The sequence below is a fragment of the Pinus tabuliformis genome, chromosome 7, assembly GCF_031772625.1.
Source record: "Pinus tabuliformis cultivar Carrire ecotype Pingquan chromosome 7, CPIR1, whole genome shotgun sequence".
Lineage (NCBI taxonomy): Eukaryota > Viridiplantae > Streptophyta > Pinopsida > Pinales > Pinaceae > Pinus > Pinus tabuliformis.
Window position 1 is genome coordinate 950,333 of NC_142293.1, and position 13,518 is coordinate 963,850.

Genomic DNA, 13,518 nt, shown 5'->3' on the forward strand with positions numbered 1-13,518 from the left:
ACAAGTACAGTATCAACACATACAGATCATCAACTGAAAGAAAAACAAGCACAAGTGACACTGTTGTTTTTGGACTAATGTCCTCGGAAAAACCCAATGCGAGAAAACCAGTGCAGCTATCAGAGGGTTTTATTATTAAGCAGTTTCAGAATACAATCTGGGTGCCAGAAATGGCTCACCCAACAGAGAATGCCCTCGGCAGTAGTACCTCTCAGTCGGAGACAGATATTCCGGCTAAATCACCGGAGGAACGATCCCACAACAACACTGCAACACTTTTGCTGCTCTCTGTCACCCTGATAGGGACTGCGTCACCCTATCCAGCTCTCCAGCTCCAATTTGCCCCACGAATCTCCCAACGTCAGCCTATTTGGCCTAGCGTCAGCCTCTTGGGGCTCTGCATCAGCCTCTGGAGCCTTTGCGTCTCCCACGCTGGCCCTCCTCAGGCTCTGCGTAGCTCCTAGCTGCCTCTGCATGGCCTCTGGCTGCCTCTGTGTGGCCTCTAGCTGGCTCTGCATCAACCCTCTCCCGGCTTCTGCGCTGATGCTCCCAGTACTATCTCTGCCTCTCTGCTACTGTATTCACTGCCCTTCAGCTGCAACTCTGATCACTCCTTTGATTTCCTCAGCAAGCCCTGTCGCAGAAAATCAAATTCTTGATCAACTCTGTGTGTACTCCAACTGACCCTCAAGCCTCCTCTTATGCTATTCTCGTTGGTTCATCAACGACCGAGATTAAATCTCTAATCAATGGCTAAGATTAGATTTGGCTTGATCCATGACTTTTGGAGCATTCTAACTCAGTTTTATATTAATTCACATTAACATTTATTTTTCCTAAGTTTAGACATAGGAACTCCATTAAAAATATTAATTATTTTAATATCTCCCAAACTGGTTAGATTCTGCCCAAACCATTTCTGGGTCTTGGCGATCTCATGTGCTATAGCCTCTCCACCAATTTTCGTGTCTATAGCACATATGATGCTACCCCAAATCAACGTAAGGCTATTTTGCAGGGGAGTTGTGGTGGGTGAACTCATAAACTGAGACACTTGAGCTTTATAACTGGGTTGTTTCAATAATTTAGTCAAAGGGACAACTATCTTGACTTTCTCCAACTCATTTTTGAAGACTGAAGGTAGAGGGATTCCTATCAATTTTAATAGACTCAACAAGTTCTTTGTTCTCATTGCAGATTGGCTTTATCTGTGGGGGAAATTGCTTTGTTTTGGAGGCTCTAGACTCATTTGGAATGGGATGGGAGGATTCTTTTTTGGTAGGTGAGACAAGGTTGAGTGGTTTCTTCCCTTTATCTGCTGGCTTAGGGGGACTTGGGTGAAAAGTTTCTTCACTCTAATCTTGCCCCTTGGACCTTTTTCTAGATGACCTGAGATCATATTTCCTATGTAGTTGGGCTTGCATGAAGTCAACAAACTATTTGCAATAGCCATCTATCTCATCATCATCCAGTGGGGCATCCAAATCATCCCCTTCTCCTTCGGTTGCTTCTATTTCATTTTCCCCCTCAAAGAGAGAAGAGAATTAGTTTTCTTGAACTTCTATAGTTTCTTCAATAGTCTCCTCAGGATCATCTTCTAAATACAAAGGAGGTTGAATATGATCTTGTTGATCCTTTTTCTCCCTTTGTAAAAGCTTCAAGGGCGGCCTCCTATATTGGGGGTTAAAATTTCTATTGGGAACTAGTTGGCTCTGTCGAGGAGCGTTCTTGTTCTCCAACTCCAGTTTTATGAGTTTGTTGGACAAACTCCTTATTAACTTGCTCATCTCATCTAGCTTTTGTTCTTGAGTTTCCTTTACATGGCCTGAAGAACTGGCTTCCTCCTTTCCCCTCCTCCTGTCACCATATTCAAACCTCCCTTTCCACTTTCCAGTAGAGGTGAAATTTGCTTCGACTTCCAGGGCATCTGTTTGAATTTGGTCTAGGGTACGAGACTTTCTTTCTTTGAGGGTAAACCCAAACTTTGGTTCAAAAGCTCCAGCAAAAACCACTTTAGCAATAGCCTATGGGGGTTTAATTTCTGTACAAAGGCTATTATACAATTTATTAAATCTCCTTATGAATTCTGAGACATCTTCATTATTTTTTTTCTTCATTCCATTAAACTTTGTTAGGATGCCCTGTCTAGGAAGGACGAAGAAACAACATTACTTACAATCTCGGTTGTTGTTCCTGAATATGCGGCAGCGGATAGAGTAGCGGGTTGGGTGCAGAAGACGTCGACGGGGACAGGGATGGAACGGGACGGGGTGTGAAGAGGATTGCGGACAGGTGTGGACAACAGAACGGAAACTGGCGGACAACACGGAAAGGAGCCGAAGGAATGACAAGGGGACGCAGCGGAAAGGCAGATAGTGGTCGGCCTGACAGTAATGTGGAGCAGAAGGCACAACGGGAGTTAGGCAGGGTACGACAGATCGGAACAAGGTTGTGCAGCAGATGCCCTGTCTAAGAAGGACAAAGAACCAACATTACTTGCAGTCTTGGTTGTTGTTCCTGAATGGCTTAATGAGATTCGAAGTGAGTATGCCAAGGATCCAGAAATAACTGCAATAATCAATAACCTTCCAAACAACTCAAAATTTGAATGGAAGAATGATATTCTATGGTACAAAGGAAGAATCTATTTGAATTCAAACTCCAAGTTTAAATCCAAGATACTCAAGGAGTCACACGATGCACTGTCAGTTAGACATGTAGGATTCTTTAAAACTTACTACAATTCACAACAACCATTCTTTTGGAAGGGGATGAGTTGCGATATTCAAAAATATGTAACAGAATGTGACAAATGTCAAAGAAATCAGAAATGGGAAGAAATATCGATGGATTTTATTGAGGGATTACCTGTATCTAAAGGAAATGATAAGATTTTCGTAGTAGTCGACAGACTCACCAAATATGCTCACTTTATTACAATGAAGAAATCAGACTTAGCTAAACAAATCGTTGAGATATTTTGCAAAAGTATTTATAAATTACACGGTTTTCCGAAAGTCATTGTGAGTGATAGAGATGCCAAATTTGAGGGTAATTTTTGGAAGGAATTGTTCAACCATATAGGAACATACCTAAATATGAGTTCCACTTACGACCCTCAAACAGATGGACAAACGGAGGTTGTCAATAAATGTTTGGAAGCCTACCTACGTTGTTACGCTATAGAAAAACAAAATAAGTAGGTTCAGTTGTTGCATCTCGCTGAATGGTGGTATAATTCCACTTATCATATGTCAGCAAAAATGACTCCATTCCAAGCTTTGTATGGGTACGAACCTCTGAAATGGAAGGATCTAGCTACCGTCTAGACAAATCTACCAGTTGTTAAAAACCAACTAGAAGAAACCCAAAAAATCGTCCAAACCCTAAAAGAAAATTTAAATAATGCAAGAAACTATATGAAGCAACAAGCTGACCGAAACAGAACCGAGAGAGAATTTGAAGTGGAAGAATGTGTATTTGTCAAGCTCCAATCATACAAACAGTTGTCCTTGAAACAAAAAGGAAAAAATAAATTAGCATCAAAGTTCTATGGAGCATACCAGATCAACAAAAAGATCAGTCAAGTTGCATATAGTTTAAGCCTTCCGGATAAAAGTCGAGTTCACAACGTCTTCCATGTATCCTGCATTACAAGGGTACTGGGCGACCATCAATCAGCGCAAACAACGCTTCCGTCCTTAGATGATGAAGGAAGAGTCATTTTAGAACTAGAAGGTATCATATCCACCAGGGAAAAGAAGCTTCAATCTCGTGTAATCAAGGAATACTTGATCAAGTGGAAGGACTTACCAGAAGAAGAAGCTTCTTGGGAGACTGAAGCATTTCGTCAACAACATCCGTTGTTACGTATGCTTTGAGGACAAAGCATTTTTTGGGAGGAAGGCAATGTTATATAAAAAATTAATTAATTAGTAGTTATTAGGCAAAGGGCATGATCGCACCCTTGGCAGTATAAAGCCATGGGCCTCCCACAAATTGTAATCATCTTATATCTTTTAATAATAATAAATATGAATTCGCTGAATAAGTTGAGTTAATTGTGCCAAACTCAGAGTAGTTTATCACAACCTTCTCAGAGCTGGAAGTGGACACTTCAGGGAAATAGATCACAAGATCTAGAGTAATGGGAGTTCTTTCTTTCGAAACCCTCCTGGATATGATTTTTCAGGGTTGAAAACAGGAGGAGTTTTCTGTTGAGAAGTATTAGAGCGAGTATGCGGCCTTTTGAAAGCCAGGGTGATCAACAAAGTCTTAAACAGTGAAGTTGCTAAGGTGAGAGATCGTCAACCCACACCCCCTCGTACTCACCTAACTGAGGGGTGTACAAGTGTCGTACCTAGGGAAAGTGTTATGATTCGTCCCCGGCAACGGCGCCAGAGGATGTTGTAGCTCCTAGAGATAGCCCCTGGGTTGAGGAGAGACTAGTGCCTTGTGAAAATTCCTAAACTAGAATCCCTACTGCAGCAAACTGATGTTACTTCTCCTACTTGATTAAATAATACAAGTTATTTACTGTCTTCTATGGTAAATTTTGAAGTAAATACATCTGTAGCCTTCACTTAATTAATATATTTGCAGAAACAAAATATTGAGAAAGAAACAACAATGTAACATATAGCACACAGTTATTTTTGGACAAATAGTCCCCAGAAAAACCCAATGCGGGAAAACCGGTGTAGCAGCTCTGAGGGTTTATTATTATGCAGAGAAATTCTGAGTACAATTCTAGGATGCTCAACTACCAATCCGTTACAAAGAAAATACTGGACAAAAGACTGGTGAAATGATCTCACCCTGTCACTGGAGAATCAGTGACTGATCCTTCAGCTCTAGAGGTTCTGTGTCACCCCCTGCATGGCCTCTGCGCAGAACTGCATCACCCTAGGCAACTTCTGCGTCACCCCTCCTGGGTATTACGTTGCCTCTCTTCTTTGGATCCTCTGCTAGCTGAGAAATTGACTTTCCTGCCTCCTAGACTCACACCGTGGCTTCTTGTAATTGAACTTCGAATTCCCTCAGCAGAAACTCGACTTCCTCTCACTGACTGCGTTGTCTCCGCGTCAGCACTGCGTAGGCTAGCATCAGCGTTTCTCTGGACGTATTTTTGTCCTCTCTCTGCCTTGTACCCTTCGGAAATTCCTTCTCCCAGATTCTCACTGCCCGTCTGTTGCAAGATCTCCTCAATCGATTTTCCTCCTGAGAACTTCTCTCTTCAGAAAATCGATTTTCTCAATCTCTCTATTTGTTTTCCAAATGACCCTCAAGCCCCTTCTTATATCTTCTTGTTGGACAACCATCGACCTAAATTAAAAAATAATCAAAGGCTCAGATCGATTTGACTTGATCCATGGCTTTTTCTAGAAGTTTCACTCTTGATTAGATTAATACTCATTAATATTTTAATTTTCCTAAGTTTAAACTTAGGAACTCCATTAAAAATATTAATTATTTTAATAAAATCACTTTTGGGTGGAATTTCCCAAAACACTTTCTGGGTTCTTTGGAATACCTGTGCCCAAGCCTCCCTGCAAAATTTGAGGCTCATAGCACATCTGATGCTACCCCATATCAACACTCCCTCTTATCGAGGAATGTGCTCTAGCAATACACTGCCTCTCTACCTCTCTGCATACTGCTCTGACTCTGAAGCATCGTCTCTGCACTGCTGATGTCTGACATGCTATCCACCAACAACTGTGCTGCTGCTGCTACCTTTGACATTGCCACTGTCAATGCTAGATCTGTATTGCAACTCCATCTCAAACGCTGCATCTGTTATGCTGCTAGCACTGCCACTGCTAACATTGCAGCCATACTGCAACTCAATTGCTGAGAGAAGCAACTGAAAACACCCAAACTGGACAAGTATCTAGTGGATACTCGTTGATGCTGACATCCTGACTACTGCTAGTCCCACTCTGCCTTTGAAGCCACTGCGTTGTTGAAGCTTTGCACTGTGCCTCCTCGCACTGTTGCCTCTCTGCTCTGCGCTGCTCAAGTTCTGGCGCTGCTAACTACTGCATCTGTCGCTCCAACAGTCCATGGCACCAACTGAAAACTCCTCCATCCTGCTACTCCTGATCATGGGTTCCCGTAGCAAGGTGATGCTCCAAGAGGTGGGCTCCTCAAGGATCCTGGAGGTATCTCGGTTGTCATGACGAACTCCTCCTCGTCAATCTTCGCGGTTGCAACTTTCGGATCATGCTTCTCATCCTTGTCCTTTTTCTTCAAAGGACACTGCGATGCATAGTGGCCCATCTCGCCACATCTGAAGCACTTCACCTTGGAGACATCTTTCTTTTGTCTCTATTGCCTTGGCCGGCCCTTGGATGCAAGGGTTGTGTTATCCTCTTCCTCCACTTTGGGCTTCTACCCACTGCTGCTACTGCTCCCGTTAAGTTTTACCTTGGGCAGGTCTCTCCTAAGTTCTTCCTGTTTCAGAGTTGCCCACATCTTGTCCCAATTTGGGAACGCTGCCCTGCATAGGATACTCTGGACAAAGCTCTGCCAATCATCTGAGACAGAGTTTAGAGCCAATCTCACTACGAGTCTTGAGGAGTATGTCCCGCAGTTGACAACTCATCACAGGTCTCCTTCAGTGTCGTAAGGAACGGGTCCACTCACTCCCCCTTCTACATCTGAGCAAATCTCAACTTCTTCTCTAAGTACATCTTTCGTTGCTCGGAAGTTCCCTGATATAATGTGGCCAAGGCATCCCACATTTCCTTAGTGGTCCCTTTTCTTGCAACGTGGCACACCACGTGATCCTTGACCCTGTCCAGGATCATCCTCTTTGCGTTAGCCATCTCAGGATTGTACTTTTTCAGCAGATCTGCATTTGCAAGTTCAACAACCACATCGTCAACGTACATCTTGAGGGCATGCTCATCAAGCAGGAAGGTCATCCTAGCCTTCCAAATGACATAGTTGGAAGCCCCGTCCAACCTATCCTGATTGCTCAAGCCACTGGTTGCCATCTCTTTCGAAAAACTGTTGAACTACTCCCTCTTTCTCCCTACTGCGTAGTGTTGATTTGGGGTAGCATCGGATGTGTTCTAGCCATGAAAATTGGTGGAGAGGCTAAAACACATGAGATCTCCAAGACCCAAAAATGGTTTGGGGAAATTCTACCCGGTGAAGGAGATATTGAAATAATTAATATTTTTAATGGATTCCTAAGTCTAAACTTAGGAAAATAAAAATATTAATGGGTATTAATATAAAACTGGGTTAGAAGGTTCTAAATGACATGGATCAAGCCAAATCTAATCTTAGCCATTGATTAGAGATTTAATCTCGACCGTTGAAGACTCAATAGAAAAAGTATAAGAGGAGGCTTGAGGGTCAGTTGGAGACACACCAGAGTGATCAGTCAATTCGATTTTCTAGAGCGGGGTTTGCTAAGAGAAATCGAACCAATGATCAGTATTGCAGCGAGGGGCAGCGAGTGCAGAGATAGTGTCGGAAGACCAGCGCAGAGGCAAAGTGGCAGACGCAGGGCCAACAGAAGCCACGCAGAGGCTAGTGGTGACTGCAGAGGCCAGAAGGACCTGCGTGAGTGACGCAAAGGCTGCAAAAGTGATGTAGAGGGCCAGAGAGGCTGCGCAGAGCCTTAGAGGGTTGACGTAGAGGGTTTCAGGCTAACGCAAAGGCCAGGAGGGCTGATGCAGTGCTTTAGAGAGGTGTTGGAGAGGGTTTCGTGGAGAAGACTTTCAAAATATCTGCTTCTAAAGAGAGTTATTACTGCCAGATTATTTTCTCTGTCGGGTGAGCCAGTTTGGCACCTAGTGTACTCAAGAAAGCTAATTAATAATAAAACCCTTAGAACTGCTGCACTGGTTTTCCCAAGTTGGGTTTTTCCGGGGACGATTGTCCAAAAATAACGGTGTCCCTTGTGTGTTTGTCTATTTCTTTCAGCTGTTGATTTGTAGATGGTTGAGACTGTATTGTGTTTATTTCAATAGTTATATGGTTAAATAACTTGTTAGTAATTAAACAAGTAGGCAAAATAAACCAGAGAATACAGAAAAATTTCTAACGGGTAATACTTAGAAATTTCAACATGGTATCAGAGCATTGCAGATCACAGGAGAGCTGAAGGCACCAACTGAATCAGAGAATTTGCAGCAGAAACAGTTGTCCCGAGTGACAAAAGTTGTTCCTAAGCAGAAAGCAGCAAAGAAGGGGTGACGCAGAGGGCCTGCGTCATCAGTTTGAGTCAGAGAAGGGGCCAGCGCAGAAGCACTGAGAGGCTCACGAAGAGCCACGCTGTCCTGCTCGGCCAATTAGGAGTGACGTAGTTGGCTAGTGGAGCGATTTAGCCACTGCTGGGATTGCGCAGAGCCTAGAGACTCAGTTCTTCAGCTGATGGGGCATAGGAAGTTGTGGGCAGATTGCAGAGAGTGAAGTTGGTGGGGTGCTTTTACTGTTGAGGCAGAACAATACCTAATGGGACAGAACCAAGGTAGAGGGAGTCGCTACCTAGGCGGATTTCTAGCCAAGAAATCCAGATCAGTGTTGCAGGAGCATAGGAGATCGGAGAGGTGCGATTCGACTGTTGGCAGGAGGATTTCCAAGAGGGAAATCGAGACTCAAAGGGAGTCTAGCAGAGAACTTCCAGGAGGGAAGTAGAGACTTAGAGGAGTAAAAAAGAAGAGCAGAGATCAATGTTGCACGAAGCGGGAGCGAAGCGGAAGCGCGGAAGCGTCATTTTCCAAAAATCTAGGAAGCGAAGCGTCCGCGGAAGCGTCTGCTATATATATATATTTTTTTATATTCTTTTGCATTTATACTCAAAACAAACATCCCAAATACCAAATTAATTGTAGAAGACATGAAAACATGCATATTTTTGCATAAATCAAGATAGATATGGCATCCATGATTCCATTGTAGTTACTAGTATGTACAACAATCATCTATATTCTAGCTATTACAAACATACATCAAATTTTTAAGCATATTATAAAACATAAAACATTTAAGCATATTATAAAACATAAAACATAGAGCATATTATGATTTATCTAGCAAGTGAGCAACTGTCAACATTTGTCATGTCCAAAATTCAAATAATAATGTTTACAAAATATGTCACTTGGTCACCGCCAAGCCAAAAAGGTTCAAAATTCAAATTCACAAGTCTACAAGTCTAATGAGTAATCTATGACAAAAAGAAGTAGATTGTGAATATATCTACTAATCTCTCCTCCTTCCACCACGAATAGAACGTGATGGCGGGCCTCCACGTGGTGGCAATGAAGAAGATGGTCCCTGTGTAAGTCGTGGCACTGGAACTGATGAAGAAGAACCCCCTGCCGTTGGTGTTGAACCATGGAACCTAGAAACCAAGGGACCAGATGGGGGTGGGGGTTGTGGCATATCAACACCCGTGTCATCATCCTAGAATCGCTCAAAAAATTCATGCAAAAAAAAAAACACTAGTTAACAAAAAAATTAAAAACATGAATTAGAGAAATGCTTTATAAGGGAAAATTGGAAAATTCATACCACAATGGACATACCTGGATAAGAGAATCCTCTAATTGCTCTAGTCGCAACACTCCATCCTCCAAATTGGGCTCCTCTGGATTCTTGTCCCAAGTCAACAAGTCTTTATTAGACTTTGCATCTTCACAGTAATGGGACAACAATCGCAAGTTGTAATGAACATAAACCAAGCTCTCTGCCCGGTCTAAATTCAACCTGTTCCTTTTAACACTGTGGATGAAAGAATAAGAGCTCCAACACCTCTCTGCAGAAGAAGTGTTTACCACCTGTGATAGCACCCGCAATGCCAAACTCTGTAGAAGTGGAGTAGGCCCTCCATGCATGTTCCACCACTCAAGAGCAGAAAAATGCTCTCAATCTTGAATTGCATGCATGCTCCCAAATGGACCAGTGTTGCTCGTATAGTTGCTCACCTGTCTCCGTACCAATGCAGCCTCCTCATTATCAGGGATTAATCTACTCAATGCAGCCATATATTTTTCGTGAACCTCTTTATCTTGGTGTGGTTTTTTCCTGACTCCCCCCCCAGGTGCTGGTTTTGAAAGCCATGATGGATGATAGTGTTTAGGTGTCAAAACATATGCTAATGCATGCAATGGAACATTTAGCATATCCCATCGTTTTTCCACCTCTTCACGAATATAATTGTACAAGGTGGTATCTCTAGGCTCAACAATGTCTTTAATCTGCCCCAACATGCTATCCATTTGCTCATACACCTCCCCAATTACTGGTCGATCTGAATCTGCAAACTTGATCATGTAATAAATTGGTTTGGTGAATTGCAAAACATATTTAACCTGTGACCAAAAGTAACTGTCAAGAACAGTGTCCTTGACTTCATTAGCACCATCTGTGTCAGTGTTAATTTCATCCCATGTTTCAGCACACACCAGATTAGTTAAAGCTTGTCTCACCCTCACTAGCCGCCTAAAGGTGAGGTAATAACTAGCAAATCTTGTCTTTGCAATTTTAAGCAATTGCAACTTGGAGTAAGTGCCATAGAAGTAGTTTACCCTTGTATGCCCTGTGATGAATTTAATGAGCTGCTTCCCTTTCCTGTAAACCTCAGCAATCCACCCACAATCTTTGTGTTTCACAATATCATGCATCAAAAGGTTCAATGTGTGAACCAGGCACCCAGACCAAAAGATGTGTGGATGAGTACGCTCAATAATTTTTCCTGCTAACTTACAATTTGCTGCATTATCTGTGATCACTTGAACCACATTATTCGGACCAACATCTTTGATTGATTTCAATAGGAGATCTGCAATGTTTGGTGCAGTTGCACTGATGGAGGAGGAGTCATGAGATGCAATAAATACTGCACCACTAGAAGAAACACCAAGAACATTTATCAAATGTTGGTTTCTAATATTTGTCCACCCATCTGATACAATGGATACCCCAGAATCCACCCACTCATGTGTAAAACGTGTCAAAGCTCTTTGAACCTTAGCTTTTTCTCTTTCTAATAACACTGTTCTAGCTTTCTCATAGTTGGGGGCCTTGTATCCTTTTGGGGCTTCATTGATGGCCTTTACCATTTCATGCCAATAGGGAGAGCGAAGCACATTGAATGGTACACCGCAAGCACAAAAAAAACGGACTATCTTTCCATCCACATCATCCCTCCCAGCAACATTAAGGAAATCCCCTATTGTTTTTCTACCTCCAGAGGTTGCAAAAGTACCATGAGGAGATGGGCAACTACCAAATTTAGAGGTTGCACTTGATTCAGAATGAGTTTTTTGTTTCTTGTTTTTTCGTTGTGCAGCCATCTCAATTTGGATGTATTTTTCTCTTTGTTCACTTGAAATGTTTGGGCAAATGGTTACCCCCACAGAACCCTTTTTTTCATCACTGTCCAGCACCCCACAAAGATGCCTCCTCAGACGGGTATATGAACCCGTATATGGTTTTCCTCCATGACAACCATGAGGGCACAAAAATTTGTAAGATCCACCACCCTTTCCCCCTTCAAGTTTGGTCACATAGTTCCACAAGGGATTTGATGTACCTTTCCCATCTTGTGCTTCAGTGTCCCCTTCAAGTTCATCCCTTTCCTCTTCAAACCCTTCCTCCTCATCATACATTGGGTCACCAAGTTCATCCCCTTCCTCTTCCCCTCTATTCCTCACCCTTGCCATCATTAAAACCAAGAGTGGAATGATACATAGAAGCCAAAAGAACACCATCTTGGAATATGGATATAGGTGGTGGACAACCTGTAAATAAAGGAGCAAGTAGAAACAATGGGAAAGAGTAGGAGAGGGAGGAGAAAAATACAATTTTTTTTTCAAAAAAACAAGGGAGTTTGGGGTTTGAACTTACCTCTTTAGCTCTTGTAGATGAAGTCCTCCAAGCTCTTGCTCCAAGCTCCTCCTCCTTCTCCTAGCTCCTCCTTCTTCACTCCTCCAAGCTCTCCTCTCTTCTCCTCTCTTCTCCTCTCCTTTCCTCTCTTCTCTTCTCCTCTCCTCTCTTCTCTTCTCCAACTCTCATAAACTCAAAGTGAGAAAATGAGAAGAGAATGGGGGCTTTATTCTTTTCTAAACTCACCCTAAAGTGACCCTAACCCACCCCTAACCCACCCCCTCATGCTTAGTTAAGTTAGATTTTAAATGAAATTAAAAAAAAAAATTGATATCCGCGGGTTGCGTGCGGGTTGCGCCCGGGTGGCGTGCGCTTCCAGGCAGGTTGCGTGGCGCCACCTCATGCCCGAACCGCATGCCGAAGCGCGATTCCGGGGGGCCGCAACCTCATTTGGCAGGAGTCGTTTCAAAAATGCGGAAGCGCGCAACCTAAAAATCGGAATCGCGATTCCTCTGTCGATTCCGGAACGCTTCCGCACGGGTAGCGGTTCCGGGTTAGGATCTGGGGGGGGGGGGCGATTCCTGCAACCCTGGCAGAGATGGCCATGAACGGACGGAGGGATCAGGATAGGCTAGACGAGGCGTCCAACTTTGTCATTTGGAAGGCCAGGATCCTCTCTGTTCTGGATAGACATCGCATCAAGGCCTTCACCTTGAGAACCGTGGCTATCCCAGTCGACCCAGTTGATAATGAAAGGTATGAGGATGCAATGGCCAACGCGAAATGCATAATCCTTGATGGGGTCAAGGATCATGTAGTCTAGCATATTGTCGAGAAGGACACGGCAAAGGAAATGTGGGATACCTTGAAGACATTGTATCAAAGCACTTCCGTGCACAAGAAGATGCTACTGGAGAATCAGCTGCGGTCATACTAGATGCAAAAGGGAGAGCAGATAGATCACTTCCTCAACAGGTTGCAGGAGATCCGGGACCAACTGACTTCCAAAGGGGCCATGTCAGATCAAGAGTTAATGGTGAGGACCGCTCTGAACGCAGTGTCTGAGCCGTGGGAGACGTTCGTCAAAAGCATTTTGGGCAGAGCGAATCTTCCAGGATGGGAAGAATTGTGGGCAACTCTTCGCCAAGAAGAAATCAGATGACTGACCAAGACAGGAAGTAGCGGCAAAGGAGCCCGAGTCAAGAAAGACGAGGAAGAGGATGCAGCTATGGCATCTGCGGGGCATCAAGGGAAGAGGAAGAAAAAGGACCTCTCCAAGATTAAGTGCTTTAACTGTGGGGAGCTGGGCCATTATGCAAGCTAGTGTCCTAGGAAGAAGAATAAGGGAGAGGTGTCTGACTCTAAGGCAGCGCCAACAAAGGCGGGGAAGGAGGTAGAGGACGATGATGATTGTGCCATGAGTGCTCATGTATCTCTAGAGAAGAGGTGGGGTGACATCGAGCTGTAGTCAGAAGGACTACAGGAGATGAGGGGCAGGATCCTTGAGGTACCCAAACTCTTGGATCATATCCAGCTACGAGAGCCCCGAAGTGACAGTAGCAGGATGGCGGATGTCGGTAGAAGCGGATGCGGATGAAGCGGCAAAGAGTGCTAGAGTGCAGGGATCTGTAGCAGCGCAGTGGGGGTTGCAGCAGTGCGAGAGGCACA

General features: G+C 43.7%; 2 protein-coding genes across 4 annotated transcripts in view; both read right to left on the reverse strand.

The window, feature by feature from the left end:
- The window catches only part of LOC149244843 (uncharacterized), a 496,877-nt gene that overhangs the window by 44,683 nt on the left and 438,676 nt on the right, over positions 1–13,518 (reverse strand). The gene's annotated exons all lie outside the window — the stretch shown is intronic.
- LOC149244844 (uncharacterized) lies at positions 9,074–10,074 on the reverse strand. Its single transcript, XM_089455499.1, has 2 exons — positions 9,549–10,074; positions 9,074–9,426 (listed from the first exon to the last, which is right to left on the reverse strand). Exons 1-2 carry the CDS (start codon positions 9,855–9,857, stop codon positions 9,223–9,225), a joined length of 513 nt encoding a protein of 170 aa, XP_089311625.1. The 5' UTR covers positions 9,858–10,074; the 3' UTR covers positions 9,074–9,222.